The 17,729-nt window shown below is 41.8% G+C and overlaps 1 protein-coding gene across 1 annotated transcript; it reads left to right on the top strand.

Moving 5' to 3' along the window:
• Positions 1 to 609: 609 nt before the first annotated feature.
• LOC147621532 (RING-H2 finger protein ATL2-like) lies at positions 610 to 2,523 on the top strand. The gene has a single exon (XM_086824292.1). It carries the CDS (start codon positions 810 to 812, stop codon positions 1,929 to 1,931), a length of 1,122 nt encoding a protein of 373 aa, XP_086680418.1. The 5' UTR covers positions 610 to 809; the 3' UTR covers positions 1,932 to 2,523.
• Positions 2,524 to 17,729: the final 15,206 nt, after the last annotated feature.

The following is a 17,729-nucleotide window of genomic DNA, read 5'->3' as shown; positions in this document are numbered from 1 at the left end:
CAAACAATGACAAGCCCAAAACACTGTAAGATACAATGCCTTTTTCTTTCTTCTTTTTTTGGGCTTGGCTTGCCAATTGCTCGATAGTGCAATGTGATGGGTTCAAATCTCTCGTGTGTGTAAGTAGTGTACTTTCAAATAATGCCTTTTCTCAAACAATGACGAGCCCAAAACACTGTAGCACAAGCATTTCACTGTGGACTGCAATGTTCTATGCACTGGTGTTGTAGTTGGGCAGCACTTTTACATTTTTTAAAAAGTTTCCTTGTGCCCACTAATTGGGCGTCCGAGCTCTATTGTGTAAAGGCCCTAAAATGCAGATTCCGCTAATGAGTGACTGCCACGTAGAAAAGCATGTCAGCACACATCCATGCAGAACGTCAAGCTAGTCACCTGTTTCATGGACGCTTTTCACTGTGACATAGGATTAAATGCGTGCCAGATGGGCTTGCTTGCGGTGATGTGGCTATGGAATATCTGTGAGGTGGAATGTGACGTGGATTCAATTATCCATCTGTTATCTGATTGCATATTGGTCTTAAGGGCGCTACGGGGGCTGCTGATAGCCATAGCCGCTCTCTCTCTCTCTCTCTCTCTCTCTCTCTCTCTCACTCTCACACACACACACACACACACACACACACACACACACACACCCACACCCACCCCGCAGCAAGCTATGGTACTGCCACGCTTGCCCATTATGAGTAGAAGCGCTCCCATTGATCCATGAAACCAGTGTTCTCATCACGATATCCATAACTGCACTGGCTCTCTTCCACTGATAAAAAGCTCAAACAGCAGCAGCCATGTCCTTCGCTCCTACCTCTTCTTTCTTCATGAACGACTCCCCGATCAGCAATGGCGCCCAATACAACGGTAAGATAATCATAGCCTCCTTGGCAATGTTGTGCTTTGTGGTCCTCTTCATCTTAGCTCTGCACATCTACGCCAAGTGGTTTTGGAGGCGCTCTTCTAGAAGACGACAAGCACTGTGGAGACGCCGCCATGGACTTGCTTTCCAAGGCCAAGAGCCCATCGCAGTAGGGCTGGACAAGGCCATCGTGGACTCCTTGCCCACCTTCATCTACAAGGTCTCAGAAGTCCTCCACCAAGAGGCTTTGGAGTGTGCAGTGTGTTTGTGTGAGTTTCAAGAAAATGAGAAAGGAAGGCTCTTGCCCAAGTGCAACCATAGCTTCCACACAGATTGCATAGATATGTGGTTTCTGTCTCATACCACATGCCCTCTGTGTAGAACCAGTGCAGAACCTGTAGCTGTCCATGATGAAACCCCATTTCCGACGGCGGTGGCTGTGACTGAGCTAGAGTTAAGTGTTTTGGAGGGTGCTGAGTCTATGCTTCTGCGACAGCCCATGAATGAGTCTATGCATTTACAGCAACCCATCACTGGAAATGGAGGTTTCCATATCTCAACTGAACTAACTGCAACTGAAGATGGTGCTGGGCAGTCCCTTCCATCTCCTGGCTGGAGATGGAGAAGGTCTACTTCAGATAGATTCTCACAGAACCCACATGGAGGGGTCCAATTTCCCACTAATGTCCTTTTCTGGGGGGATAATTCTCAAGTAAGCTCGCACGCGAACTCTCCACAAGTGCTGCCTCCGCCCTTGGAGCATGGGCAGAGAGGGGGCAGGTCCTTACCACACATGGTCATTGAGGTTCCCAGAAGGCATATGCACAATGTGATGACCCCTAGATGCTCTTCTAGTGGAGTGCAATCTTGCCCATCTCCAAGCTGTGGACATCAAGAACAAGCATCTCAACAATCATGCAAATCGCCAGGAACTCGCCTGAATGTGTTCAAGAGGCTTCTGAGCAGGGAGAGGAAAGTGTTTCCGACAGAGCAGGAAATGGGCTCGTGCTGCAATGCGGGCGGCTCAAGCGGTGGGGCTATGGCTTCAGGATCATAGACATGTATATTCTGAATGGAGATGGAATTCATGGAGTTCACCCTCATTGTGAATGCATGTTGCCACCAAAACAAAAGCAAGACCAACATGCAAGAGAGTTTTGAGTCCCAATTTCATCAGCATTCATGCCTCCCAAGCCATTTGTTCGTTGTAGACACCAGATCTCTTACAGAAATGCTGGAGCTAATAATCTTTTGGTGACTGCAAGAGCATTTGTGAAGAAAAGGGGCCATTCTTATTTAAGTTTGTAGAGAGCATTTTGCACATCTGCATACTCCAGTCTCCAGAGGTTGTGGGAACCTTCATCAGAAGAGGCTGCATTGAAATTTCTACAGCCTCACTTTCCTGTATTATGTAAATTATCATATTATTATTTGTATGAGTAATTGCACAGCATATTCAAATGAAAGTTTGGTGTTGCATCCATAAATCAGGCTTCCTGCACTTGATTGAATCAGCAGAAGATAGACATCAGGATTCAGCTTATGAAGAACCTGTGCTTGCATCGAGCAGTCCATGTGCAAGTAATAATTGTGCTACAGGTGTAGGGCTGCGTCATAGGTTTTACTTTTGCAACTTTGTGGGCTCCTTTTGTAATGAATCTGCATGTGAACGGGTTATGACCTTACGAGATCAGGATTTCTCTTGCATTCTGAATCCTGATCTGTGTACGATAGGCCTATGGCTATGCTTGCAAATTGACTTTTTTGAAACCTTCCATGCACATTTGATGTCAAACTTACACAGGTGAATGCAGGCTGAAAAAAAACCTTGACTTTGCGTGTGAATCTTGGGTCTATAGACTATGACTCTTCAGTTGAAGCTAATAGTTCCATCCTGACGGGAGGAGTCCTTTTGGAGCTTATAAGAGTAGTAGGATTTAGCGTGGGTTCGCTCCCAAATTGAGCCTCAATATATATATATATATATATATATATATATATATATTAGTGGTAGCGATACAAGGCTATGGGGTGGTGTCACGCGCAAGTTGCAACCTGCCGCTTGCATTCACCTTTCCCTCACATGTAGTGACACACCTATTGTAGGTAGCACATGCGGACTATATCAGACGGTGGATTGAATGAGCTAAAGCGGAGGGGTCAACAGTCGAGGGCTGAGGTATGTGGCCATCTAGGCAATCTTGGCTGTCGACCACCCTTGGGTAAACCCGGCCACGAAAGTAAACTCGGCCCAATTTACTTAGTGACACGATTGGTTTTTATGACATGGCAGGGGCTTTGTGTCACATGGATGTACGTGACAAGGGCCTTGTGCCAAATGGATGGTGACTAGGTTGGCCTAGGAGAATCGCCTAAGAAGGTGTGCGGAACATTCAAAGTCATTTTGAATTGGGTAAACTCGGCCACCTTAGTAAACCAGGACTGCATAATTTAATAGGGGATTTTTGGATTGCACACTTTTTTTTTTGCTTGATGATGATTTCACAAGGTTGGAGGTAGCAATGCCATGCTCACAAGGTGAGGACCGATATGCTCATTGGCCTAGAATTGGCTTTATCCACCACCACAAGCTATAACATTGGCATTGCGAGTTTTCCATCCTTGATCTCCCAAAAGTTGCAAGGGGCAGCACCAAGGGTCAGTCGCGATATTTCCATCCCCAATCTGAATCAGGTCTATTCATCTCTCTTTTGCTCTTCACCTCATCCTCACTCTCTTTCTTTTTGTGTCTCTGTTGGCTTGTTATGGGCAATCGTAAGCGGATGGATTGCTATTGGATGCTAGGTCCATTGTCAATTAGAAGATGATGATAAGGATGAGGTTTTAATGGATGTGTTCTTTGAGCATGATGGGTCTAGCAATGATATGGATGTTGATGAACTCTTTGAATCACATGGTGAAAGTGTCAACTCACAGCTTTTGGATTCAATTGATCCATATGTTTACGTTCCAGCTAGGTATTTCTCACTTGATAGGCTCAGCTATAGGCTAATGGAGCTTGACCTTCAAGAAGGTTTGCTTGTGACACACTAAAGATCATGATGCTCACGAGTTGCTAGATTTGAAAAAGTGGAGAAGGATGAAAGAGGATTTGTGTTTTGAACGATGCAATGCTGAAAATCAAGGCAACATATGCCTAAAATCAGCACCCCACTTGAAGGTTCCATGCATTGAAGAGTGGGGAAGGATCACCCAAGCAGCACACTACCCTAAAGAGGCTCGATGCCATCAAGGTGTTAATGCTACTATCAATGTGATTGAGGCACATTGGTGCAGAGACATAAGGACGTGTGCTTGCCACGCATGCCATGCACTGTTGCCCCTGTCAAGAAGGCATGCCCCAGATGGTTATAAGATTTCTATCATCAATCGAATAGTCAACCTTTATGATGGCATGCATGTTCAGCAAGCGATAATCAACTCATGCACTAATGGGCTATAAGAAGATGACGAAAGACTTCTCAATCTGACTCTCTCTAATGGGGATTAACTCGAGGGAGTCCATGCATCAAGTCGTAGAATTATGCTTGTGTATGTTGCTTAACTTTTATTGTCATTACCATCCATCTTGGTGGCCGTTTAATATAATTAAATCCTCGTTTACATCTCTATAATGGAATGGTGTAATATGTGTTATGATGCAAAGCTGTGTGATTCACTATTATGTGCAGCCATGGTATTTTTGTGATGTACAAGATTGTGTGTGTAATTTGTAATGTGTCAAGAAAGTGAATTTGAGGGGAAGGTCTAATGGTCAAGGAAACAGAAGAGCAAGAAACACACAAAGTACAAGAAGAAGTGAAGAGGGGTAGTGGCGGTTGTTGCTGGAGGATACTTAGCTTAGAGGAGGCATTGTCTTCCTTGGAAGCAGTAATGTCCCAGTCTTCCATTGAGGACATTGCACTCATATTGCACAAATGCAGGAAGAAGAGAGCATTAGGGGAAATTCTGGCTCCAAATGGGCCTTTTAAGGATTTTCTCTCTTCTTGGAATCTAGAAAAAGTGCAAAAATAATATTATTATATTGAGTTTTGCTCTCTTCTTTTAGAATCTAAATTCACATTTTTTTCATATTTTCTAAAGAGATTCAATGCTTATTTTATTCTAATGTACTTAAATTTCACGTAACTTCAACCACTGTGAGTCAAAATTCATAAATGTGAAAAGGAAGTATACTATAAAGTAAAAAAGCAAGTACGAGAATACTTCTAACATAAGTAACTATGTAACTAATAGGATCTTCTAATGTAAAAGGCCCATTGGAATGATAAGGTTTTAGAAAAATTCTTTTACAACCAAGACAAAGTTTAAACCACCGCAAATTTCTTCTTGAATGCTTTCCAAGTGGTTGGATCTCATCCACTCATCTTCAGTCCCATCCACCAATTGGCAGCTACTTCCTTACGAAGTTGAATATGAGATACAAAAGGGATTGAGTTCCCTTCAATGCTAGTATGTAGTTCAAACTTCTTTTGCATCCTCGTATAACTGAGAGGAGTCTTATTGAGACTATGTGAAAATGCAAGAAAATTCTTCATATCAAGATGATGTGTGTTCCTTGGTTTTTTTTTTGCAAGAACCTGGCAGCAAGAACCTGGCAATGTTTGACAGATTTTGAGGCATAAAATATTTGTACTTACTAAAAAAAAACATGTTGGGGTCTCCTCTAAGATAGTGACTCCTTAACTTCTCACACATAGATTCCCAAATTTTTGTTCCTATTAATTTTGAATTTATATTTGGATAGATCATGAAAAATCGGGCACTTTTGCTTTTTATAGCTCCTTAATCCGAGCTACAGATCAAAAGTTATGGCCATTTCTTTGACACCCTTGAGAAAGTCACTACAAAAAAGCGATTTGGGACATCCAACAAAATTGTAACCATCTAATCACGTTGTAGTGATTCTACTTTATTTTCACACATAAGCTCTCCATAATGTAATATAATACCATTTCATTGACATATCTTACTAGTAAAAGTGATTTCTTTGACATATCGCTAGAATTATTTGGCAAAAATTGCAAATGAGAAAAGAAGCTGACAACACTCTAGTTTTCATAAATATTAAAGAATTGACAATATGAAGTGATGTCTAATTATTAGACCCTTATCGCATTGTAGTGATTTGGCAAACTTTGTCAAATCACTACAACGCGATAGGAATCGTGAAATCCAATCGTTGTGGACCCTTATCATACATTGTAATGATTTGGAAACTTTGCCAAATCGTTTACAACGTGATAGGAGTCATCATGTCCAATTGTTGGACCCTTATCACGTTGTAGTGATTTTGTTTTCTTATGGCTCTCTTCTTTTTGGCCCAAAATCTTTCTCTCTCTAGAAAAAAGGCCTGAAATTGACTCTAATTCTCTCCTATAATGCTTCTGCTAGTCTTGTAATGATTTGAAAACTTTACCAAATCAATATAACACAATAGGGGTTGTTATATTCAATTGTTAGATCCTTATTGTAGTGATTTTGGTTTCTTAGTCTTTTGGCAACATTATGCACCTAATGCTTTTGCAAGTATCATGGTGATTTGAAAACTTTGGAGTTTCCAAATCACTACAACATGATAAGGGTCAAACAATTGGACATAACGTGTTGGATCCTTATCGCATTGTAGTGATTTGGCAAACTTTGCCAAATCAACATTGTCAAGTCACTACAACACGATAGGAGTCGTCGTGTCCACATTGTTGGACCCTTATCGCATTGCAGTGGTTTTGTTTTCCTAGGGCTCTCTTCTTATTGGTACAAACTCTTTCTCTGTCTAGAGAAAAAAGGCTCGAAATTGAGTCCACTACAACGCGATAGGGGTCGTCATGTCCAATTATTGGACACTTATCACATTGTAGTGATGTTGTTTTCCTAGTCTTTTAGCAACATTATGCACTTAATACTTTTGCCAGTGTTTTAGTAATTTGGAAACTTTGGAGTCTAATTCTCCCCTAATGCTTCTACCAATGTTGTAATGATTTAGAAACTTTTCCAAATCACTACTACTACGTGATAGGGGATATCATGTTCAATTATTGGATCCTTATAATGTTGTAGTTATTTAGCAAACTTTGCCAAATCACTACAATGCGATAAGAGTCGTCATGTCCAATTGTTGGACTCTTATCGTGTTGAAGTGATTTGGAAACTTTGCCAAATCACTACTACGATGTGACAGGGGATATCATGTCCAATCATTGGATCCTTATCACATTGTACAGATTTAGCAAACTTTGCCAAATCACTATAACGCAATAAGGGTCGTGATGTCCAATTGTGGACTCTTATCGCGTTGTAGTGATTTGGAAACTTTGCTAAATCACTACAGGTCGCCATGTCCACCTGTTGGATCCTTATTGCATTGTAGTGATTTTATTTTCCTAGGGCTCTCTTTCGATTGGTCCAAACTCTTTCTCTCTCTAGAGAAAAAAGGCTCGAAATTGAGTGAACTACAACGCAATAGGGGTCATCATGTCCAATTTTATCGCATTCTAGTGATTTGGTTTTCCTAGTCTTTTGGTAACATTATGCACCTAATGCTTCCACCAGTTTTGTAATTTGGAAACTTTGAGGTCTAATTCTCTCCTAATGCTTCCGTGATGATTAAGTGATTTGGAAACTTTGCCAAATCACTACAACACGATAAGGGTCGCCATGTCTAATTGTTAGACCCTTATTACATTGTAGTGACTTGGCAAACTTTGCCAAATCATGACGACAACATGATAGGGGTCGCCATGTAATGACCCTTATCGTGTTGTAGTGGGTTGGCAAAGTTTCCAAATCACTACAACACGATAAGGTCCAACAATTGGACATGACGATCCCTATCATGTTGAAGTTATTTGGCAAGGTTTGCCAAATCACTACAATGCAATAAGGATCCAACCATTGGTTGATGGCTCCTTCCACCAGTGTTGTAAAGATTTGGAAACTTTACCAAATCACTACAATGCGATAGGAGTCATCAACCAATTGTTGGGCCCTTATGGCATTATAGTGATTTGGCAAACTTTGCCAAATCAACATGATAGGCTGTCATGTCTTATTGTTGGACCTTATCATGTTGTAGTGATTTGGAAACTTTGCCAATCCACTACAACGAGATAGGGGTCGTTACGTCCAATTGTTGGACCCTTCTTGTGTTGTAGTGATTTGAAAACTTTGCCAATTCACTACAATGTGATAGGGGTCATCATGTCCAATTGTCGGATCCTTATCGAATTGTAGTGATTTTGTGTTCCCAGGGTTCTCTTCTTGTTGTTGATCCAAATTCTTACTCTCTATAAAAAAAAGGCCCGAAATTAAGTCCTCTCCTAATGCTTCTGCTTTGCCAAATTACTACAACGCGATAGGGGTCATCATGTCCAGTTGTTGGACCCTTATTGCATTGTAGTGATTTTATTTTCCTAGTATTTTGGCATCATTATGCACCTAATGCTTTTGCTAATGTTGTAGAGTGATTTGGGAACTTTGGAGCCTAATTCTCCCCTAATGATTCCACCAGTGTCGTTGTGATTTGGAAACTTTACCAAATCATTACAACACAATAGGGGTCGTCATGTCCAATTGTTGGATCCTTATCGCATTATTGTAGTGATTTGGCAAACTTTACCAAATCACTACAATGCGATAGTGTCATGTCCAATTGTTGGACCCTTATCACGTTGTAGTGATTTGAAAATATTACCAAGTTACTATAACATGATAGGGATCGTCATGTCCACATTGTTAGACCCTTATCACATTGCAGTGGTTTTGTTTTCCTAGGGTTCTCTTCCTATTGGTCCAAACCCTTTCTCTCTCTAGAGAAAAAAGGCTCGAAATTGAGTCCACTACAACGCAATCGGGATCGTCATGTCCAATTATTGGACCCTTATCACATTGTAGTGATGTTGTTTTCCTAGTCTTTTAGCAACATTATGCACTTAATGAAAAGATGCAGGGGAGAAGAGAGCTTGAACTCTTGCAAGCGCACACACACTCACAAAACCCTAAAAGAGAACATACAAGGTGAGAGGCTGAAAATCTTCTTCTTCTTCACACAACACTCAACACACCATATACAAAGATAAGAGTACACACTATATGGAAAGGTACTCAACCAAATACATATACTAGGGTTCTCTATAGTGTGAACCCAACTAAATGAGCTGGCGCTATAACTATGCCAGTCTCTAGAATGGCTGTCACATAGCCTGTCATCCCACTGGCCGCATGTCACCCATGATCTCACTAACCATGCCAGTGGTGTAAGTGTGGGGCCTATCCCCCAGGCGGGTCATCAGTGTCCACCGCCTCACTAGATGAGCTCGATATCTCAACACTCCCCCTCGAGCTCAACTCCATCTCATGTACACCAAGCGAAGCCCTAAATCCGCGGAACTTCTCTGTACCCAATGATTTGGTGAAGATGTCAGCGACCTGTGTGCTGACATAAACAAGGTCAACGTCTCCTGCCAAAACATTCTCTCTGACAAAATGGTAGTGGACCTCTATATGCTTCGTGGGAGCATGAAAAACTGGGTTCCTGGCCAACTATATACTGCTAATGTTGTCACAGAAAATGACAACTTGTCTATCCACTGATAGACCCAAATCTGCAAAGTAGCTTTCTCAACCAAGCTACCTCACATGCTGCCATAGCAGCACCTCTGTACTCGGCCTCTGTACTAGATAGAGCAACCGTAGGCTGCTTCTTGCTGCTCCAAGTCACAGCAGCACTCCCTAAAGAAAACATAAAGCCACTAATAGATCTTCTATCTGAGATACTACCAGCCCAATCAGCATCTGTGTACCCATGTACACATATCTCTGTCCCAGTTTCATAAAATAGTCCACAATGCAAAGTAGACCATGATCTCACCAACCATGCTAGTGGTGTAAGTGTGGAGCCTATCCCCCAGGCGGTTCATCAGTGTCCACCGCCTCACTAGATGAGCTCGATATCTCAACACTCCCCCTCGAGCTCAACTCCATCTCATGTACACCAAGCGAAGCCCTAAATCTGCGGAACTTCTCTGTACCCAATGATTTGGTGAAGATGTCCAGTGACCTGATCCTGTGTGTGGTGCTGACATAAACAAGGTCAACATCTCTTGCCAAAACCTTCTCTCTGACAAAATGGTAGTGGACCTCTATATGCTTCGTGCGAGCATGAAAAACTGGCCAACTGTATACTGCTAATGTTGTCACAGAAAATGACAACTTGTCTATCCACTGATAGACCCAAATCTGCAAGTAGCTTTCTCAACCAAGCTACCTCACATGCTGCCAATAGCAGCACCTCTGTACTAGATAGAGCAACCGTAGGCTGCTTCTTGCTACTCCAAGTCACAACAACACTCCCCAAAGAAAACATGAAGCCACTAATAGATCTTCTATCTGAGATACTACCATCCCAATCAGCATGTACACATATCTCTGTCCCAGTTTCATAAAATAGTCCACAATGCAAAGTAGACCTCACATACCTTAGTATGCGTCTCAATGCATCCAAATGCGGCTTTCGAGGAACCTACATAAACTGACTCACCAACCCAACAGCATAGCTCAAATCTGGCCTGGTGATCGTCATGTAGATCAAGCTTCCTACTATGCACCTATACATAGTAGGATCCTCCAAAATCTCTCCTGAATCTGCACTCAACTTTGCCATTGTGATCCAATGGCACTGAAATAGGCTTACAGCCTGTTATACCATACTTGGACAACATGTCAAGCCATAATGTCTCTACAATAATCCAATACCATGTGGTGACCTAATCACCCAATGCCCAAGAAATATATGAGCTCCCTCAGATCCTTCATCTCAAACTTCTGTCTAAGCAAGATCTTTACATCAAAGATCTCTTCATCATGGACCCCCGTAATGATCAGGTCATCTACATAGATGACAACAAGCACAACCCCCTATCAGTGTGTCTCACATACAGCAAGAAATCTGCATTGGCTACATGAAAGCCAATAGTGACAAGATATTCAGAAATCTTGTCAGACCATGCTCTTGGTGCTTGTTTTAAGCCATACAAGGCTTTCTTCAACTTGCAAACATGCTCGGGGTGACTCATCCTCCATAACCAGGTGGCTGCAACATATACACCTCTTCCTGCAAATCCCCATGCAAGAATGCATTCTTTACATCTATCTGATTTAAAGACCATTGCTTTGACGCAGCCACTGCTATCACAACTCTCACTATTACCATCTTGGCAACTGGGCTGAAAGTTTCCTCATAATCAATGCCATGCTGGAATTTTCAGTATATTTCATATGATACAAAAAGGTACTCAGTCTACAGCCCTAGGCTGCCTTGCTAAAAATGTGTAACACACCAAAATCTATCCTAGTACTTGATCCACTCCATAAGGGACAGAATGACTACAACAATGAGCTCATGTGCCTTTTATAGGCCTCTTGGACCAAAGGAGATCTGGCCGACCAGCAGCCGGCCGACTGGAGATAAATCCCAATATTCTACCGACTGGGCCTCTTCATGCGCCTAGTCTCCTGAAGTACAGTCGCCGCTGCCTCCTGATCAGGTTCAGCTGTCAAACACTTGCAGCTGACTGCCTCTTCCATGCCATGCTCCAAATCCAATACCACCAAACAGCACTCCTTGCTCCACTTCTGGTTCTTCAAAGTTCTTATCTGGCTACCTCTTCTGGATCAGTGTCTGAAGATTATCCATGGCATTGATCATGCACATGACATCCCCCTCTGCTAAACTTGATGACGGGAATCCAACCTACTCTTGGGTGACTGTCATCATCCCAATCTTAACCCGAAGTCCATCTGTCATCCATCCATCCCTGGCTGCCCTTTTCTCTAAAAATCCAGCCCGTTCTCCAAACCACTCTGTCTCACAGACTAAGATCTATGCATTTGTTTCCATCTAGTCCACAATCCATTCTTGCCCTGACTCTGAACACTGCCTTGGTCTTTATTCTTGAGAAATGAGTCTGGCACTCTCACATCACCCTTGGAGGATAATCCTCCCTTGGGACCATTGCCCGAGAACCTATCTGGCTCACAAGATTGCCATCCCCTCTGGCTTTGTGGAACACCACCAACAAACCTCCTGGGAGCTCTTCCCGATTCTGTGTTCCTTGTCTTGGGCTTCTTATCCGTGTACTTTCCTGTACCTTGGACCTGTACACCATCATATGGGGTTGAATCAGTGTTTAGCTTTGCTGAGCATGATGCTCTGATACCAATGTAACACGCGAAAGCTCTGGGGGTCTTCTTTCGGCACTCCTGGAAACCATCTGATGCAAAACGCAGACATAGAGAGAGAGTAGAGAGAGAGAGATGTGCTAGAATTTTCAATCCTCTTCCTGAACTTGTGTTGTAGAAGGCCTGTTGCTTTGAACTGTTTTTGTTTTGTGAGAAGACTGTTGGTCTTCACCCAAGCTCTTCTCTTCTATAATCAACATAGACACCAAATCTATGAAATTAGGAATGTTTTCCCGAGTCTGAATAGACGTCTTGAACGCCTTGTATTGTGGCCCGAGACCACGTAGATAGACTTCCACCTTATCATCATCATCTACTGAAACACCAATAGATGCAAGGGATTCCACAATACCCTTGATCTTCAATGCAGAGTCATTCACAAGCATACTCTTTTTCTCCACAGTATGAAGTTCATTCTTCAACTGTATTTTTCGTGCCTTGGTATTCGTTTTACCAACAAGGTGTCCCACGCCTCCTTGGGGGACTTATCCTGTATGTGCCCAATCATGGTATCATGTATACTGATAGAGAGCCAATACATAACTTTTCTGGCTCCTTGGTTCCAATCCTTGAACTCTTTCACATCTGCAGCAGTCGGATTGATCTCCGGTATCTCTGGTGCCTCTTCATGCTCACCTTCTATGTAGTCCCAATAACCCTTTCCCATCCAGGAAATTTGTCAACCTGAACCTCCAAGCATGGAAGTTGTTCTTATCAAGCTTCTCAGCAATAATCTGGTTTATGCCATCATTTGACATCTTGCCAGACACACAAATTTACCAGAAACAGCACTCTGGTTTGTCTTGCACAAACTGCTGTATTTTCTACAGTGGTACTGTACTACACTCAAATGTCATAACCAGTGACCTCAATGTGCATACATACACCCAATGGCAACTATTGACCTCCTTTGCAGCACACACAATGTCTGCACAACCAATCTGTCTTCCTGTAGTTCTGAAAACAGGGTTCTGCATAGAATCGATGACTTACCTGCAGTGTTCGAAATCGCCTGCTTTCTGAAAAATGGAGGTCCTAACGCGCCCGAAACGCATTTCCGGCACCCAAATTCTATCCAATAGGACTATGTAGTTGCCCTATAGCTTTGCTCCCACGAAGAAAGCTCCTCAATCAGAGATCGTTTGCCAGTGCCTTCTCCCATAGAGCTCGCGATAAGGGTGTAGTCGCCAACACAAAAAGGGAAGAGTAGTTGAAGCTCTTACCCTCGTACCGCTTCCTGTGCTTCTCTTGCTTGCCCTTAGCATGAACCAGGCTCTGATACCATGAAAAGATGCAGGGGAGAAGATAGCTTGAGCTCTTGCAAGCACACACACACTCACAAAACCCTAAAAGAGAACATACAAGGTGAGAGGCTGAAATTCTTCTTCTTCTTCACACAACACTCAACACACCATATACAAATATAAGAGTACACACTATATGAAAAGGTACTCAACCAAATATATACTAGGGTTCTCTATAGTGTGAACCCAACTAAATGAGCTAGCGCTATAACTATGCCAGTCTCTATAGTGTGAATCCAACTAAATGAGCTAGCGCTATAACTATGCCAGTCTCTAGAATGGCTCACATAGCCTGTCATCCCACTAGCCGCATGTCACCCATGATCTCACCAACCATGCCAGTGGTGTAAGTATGGGGCCTATCCCCCAGGCGAGTCATCAGTGTCCACCGCCTCACTAGATGAGCTCGATATCTCAACACTTAATACTTTTGCCATTTTAGTGATTTGGAAACTTGGAGTCTAGTTCTCCCCTAATGCTTCTACAAATGTTGTTGTGATTTAGAAACTTTTCCAAATCACTATTATGATGTGATAGGGGATAGCATGTTCAATTATTGGATCCTTATCGTGTTGTAGTGATTTAGCAAACTTTGCCAAATCACAACAATAGCGATAAGGGTCGTCATATTCAATTGTTGGACTATTATCACATTGTAGTGATTTGAAAACTTTTCCAATTCACTACAATGCAATAGGGGTCACCATTGTTGGACCCTTATCGCGTGTTATAGTAATTTGGAAACTTTGCCAAATCACTACTATGATGTGATAGGAGATATCATGACTGATAATTCTCTTAGAATTCTGTTCCTAAGAACCTTCTCACGAACATCAAGGATTTCTTCAGGTTGGAGTTCCATAAGCCCTTGGGTTGAAGAAGTTAAGAGTTCATCATTATGCACATGATTCGGGCTCGGTACATACTTTTTAAGTAGGCTGACATGAAATACATTATGTACTTTGAGATGAGGAGGCAGAAGAAGTTCATAGGCTAAGTCACCTACTTTCTTTGTAATCAGATATCATTGGATCCCTATCGCATTGTACCGATTTAGCAAACTTTGCCAAATCACTACAACGCGATAAGGGTCGATTGTCCAATTGTTGGACTCTTATCGCATTGTAGTGATTTGGAAACTTTGCTAAATCACTACAAGCGATAGGGGTCGCCATGTCCAATTGTTGGACCCTTATTGCATTGTAGTGATTTTGTTTTCCTAGAGCTCTCTTCCTATTGGTCCAAACTCTTTCTCTCTCTAGAGAAAAAAGGCCTGAAATTGAGTCCACTACAACGTGATAGGGGTTGTCATGTCCAATTGATGGACCTTTATCGCATTCTAGTGATTTAGTTTTCCTAGTCTTTTGGTAACATTAAATGCTTCCATCAGTTTTGTAATTTGGAAACTTTAAGGTCTATTTCTCTCCTAATGCTTCCGCCAGGATTGTAGTGATTTGGAAACTTTGCCAAATCACTACAACACGATAAGGGTCACTATGTATAATTGTTAGACCCTTATTACGTTGTAGTGACGGCAAACTTTGCCAAATCACTACAACGTGATAGGGGTCGCCATGTCCAATTGTTGGATCCTTATCGCGTTGTAGTGATTTTGAAACTTTGCCAATCCACTACAATGCGACAAGGGTCATCATGTCCAATTGTGGATTCCCTTCTAAGTGCTCAACCAAATTGAAAGATTTTTTCGGGTCCGTGCCTATGTAGCTCTTATTCCCGCGCGCACACACTTTTTGCAGCCTCAACTAGATGGCCATTCTCACGGCGCACTCACGTATCTTTGCAGGGTCAATTCTCATCTAAGCAGCACTTCCCGTGGACTTCAAGGAGCATAATCTTCAAAGTTTCAAGGCACTTAGCTCTATTCTCTACAAAGAGAGGATTCACACAACAGAGCTGGGCAAACATACAACCATCTCTTTTTTATTTTTTACTTTTCTTTGTCAAATTTCCCTACACCTTGATCATTGCACTTGTACTTGTAAAAGGGAGTTTTTGACACTGCCAAAGAGTCTTTGGTAAGACCCTCCTCGCACCATGGGCAAAGGGGATTTAGTAAAATTTAAGGGCGAGGGCTTTCACACTTGGCAAAACAAGGTGAAGGGTTACCTCATGAAAGAGGGAGAGAGAGTGAGTGTGAGTAAAAGGGAGGCGTTGCCCTCTCAGGCGACGTCTTCCTTAGAGAGAGGGGGTGGAAGATGAGAGAGAGAGTGTGTGTGTATGAGAGTGAGAGAGATAAGAGGGTGAGAGAGTGTGTGAAGGCTGCTACAACACGATAAGGGTTGTCATGTCCAATTGTTGGATCCTTATTACGTTGTAGTGATTTGGAAGAGTTTCCAAATCACTACAACGCGATAAGAGTCGTCATGTCTAATTGTTGGACCCTTATCGCCTTGTAGTGATTTTGTTTTCCTAAGGCTCTCTCTCTTCCTATTGGTCCAAAATGTTTCTCTCTCTCTATAGAAAAAAGGAATGTCCAATTGTTGGACCCTTATCGCGTTGTAGTGATGTTGTTTTCCTAGTCTAGTGACATCATTATGCACCTAATACTTCTGCCAGTGTTGAAGTGATTTGGAAATTTGGAGTAATTCTCCCCTAATGCCAGTGTTGTAATGATTTGGAAACTTTGCCAAATCACTACAAGGTGATAGGGATCGTCATGTCCAATTGTTAGATCCTTATTGCATTGTAGTGATTTGGCAAACTTTGCCAAATCACTACAACGTGATAAGGGTCGTCATGTATAATTTTTGGACTCTTATCGTGTTGTAGTGATTTGGAAACTTTGCCAAATTACTACAACGCAATAAGGGTCGTCATGTGTAATTGTTGGACCCTTATTGCGTTGTAGTGCTTTGGAAACTTTGCCAAATCACTACAACGTCATAGCAGTCATCATGTCTAATTGTTGGACCCTTTATCGCATTGTAGTGACTTTGTTTTCCTAGGGCGCTCTTCTTGTTGGTCCAAACTCTTTCTCTCTCTAGAGAAAAAAGGCCCAAAATTAAGTCCACTACAATGTGATAGGGGTCGTCATGTTTGATTGTTAGACCCTTATTGCGTTGTAGTGATTTTGTTTTCCTAGTTTTTTGGCAACATTGTGCACCTAATGCTTCTGCTAGTGTTGTTGTGATTTGGAAACTTTGGAATCTATTTCTCCCCTAATGCTTCCGCCAGTGTTGTAGAGTGATTTGGAAACTTTGCAAATTATTACAATGCGATAAGGGCCGTCATATCCAATTACTACAATACGATAGGGGTCATCATGTCCAATTGTACGACCCTTATTGTGTTGTAGTGATTTTGTTTTCCCAGTCTGATATAGTCGGTAGCACCAAGAAAACTTAATTACTGGTAATGTTTTTACATGAAATGGTTCTTTCGTTACTCCACGATACCTATATGCAAAATTCAAAGTAATGTATGTAAGTAATAGTGATTATTGCTGAATGTTGAAATCTAGACATTTTCAAGGTAGAGGAACAGGGACGCCTAGGACGTGTTGTTGCCATTGAAGCAAATAGAAAGGAAAAAAGATATAAGAAGAAAGTCTAACCTAAAATGTAAAAAGAAAAAAGAAAAAAGAAGAAGAGATAACCTCCAAAATGAGTGAATTTTTTAGAGAGAAGACAATTCATTAAATAAGCTTGGAACTTCAAAGAAAATGTTTCAAAATTCTAGACCAAAGATAACCCTTGAAATTTTATTATAAATGGAAAGGTTACAATCTCAAGGTGATTCCACAACCTCTAGGATATGTGGTTTGATACAAACAGAGAAGGTTTTGGAAGCATTACTCCTGCTTTCAATTTTCCCTACCATCTAACTTAAAATAGAGATCCCTTGGTGCATCACTACACATCAATTGGATCTCTTATCTAAGAAATGCCAATGGCAACTGGCTTTAGTCTAGATTGACTACTAAAATGGGTATCAACCTTGTGATTGGATTAGAACATCTATGATGTGGAAAAGTGAGTTCCATCACGTATGTCTTAATCCAAGCTTTGTCAACAGATGCCTCTCCACAGCAATCACCATCTTCTATAACAAAATTGCATGCAAAATGTTTGCCTCCCAATTAAATACCTGGTCATAGAAATAACCAATGTTTGCCTCCTAATTAAATACATGGTCATAGAAATAACCAATGCTAAAAATTAGCGCCCGTCACCCTAACATAATTTACTACAAACACAACAAACATTATGTTCTCATTTCACCTGAATATAACATCTGGCATTGTTACTTTGCATTCAACGACATCTTCAACA

This window comes from Cibotium barometz, chromosome 30, assembly GCF_041138505.1.
Source record: "Cibotium barometz isolate CiBa-2024 chromosome 30, ASM4113850v1, whole genome shotgun sequence".
NCBI lineage: Eukaryota > Viridiplantae > Streptophyta > Polypodiopsida > Cyatheales > Cibotiaceae > Cibotium > Cibotium barometz.
The sequence above is the reverse complement of the archived record's forward strand: the minus strand, read 5'-3'. Positions and strand labels throughout refer to the sequence as shown.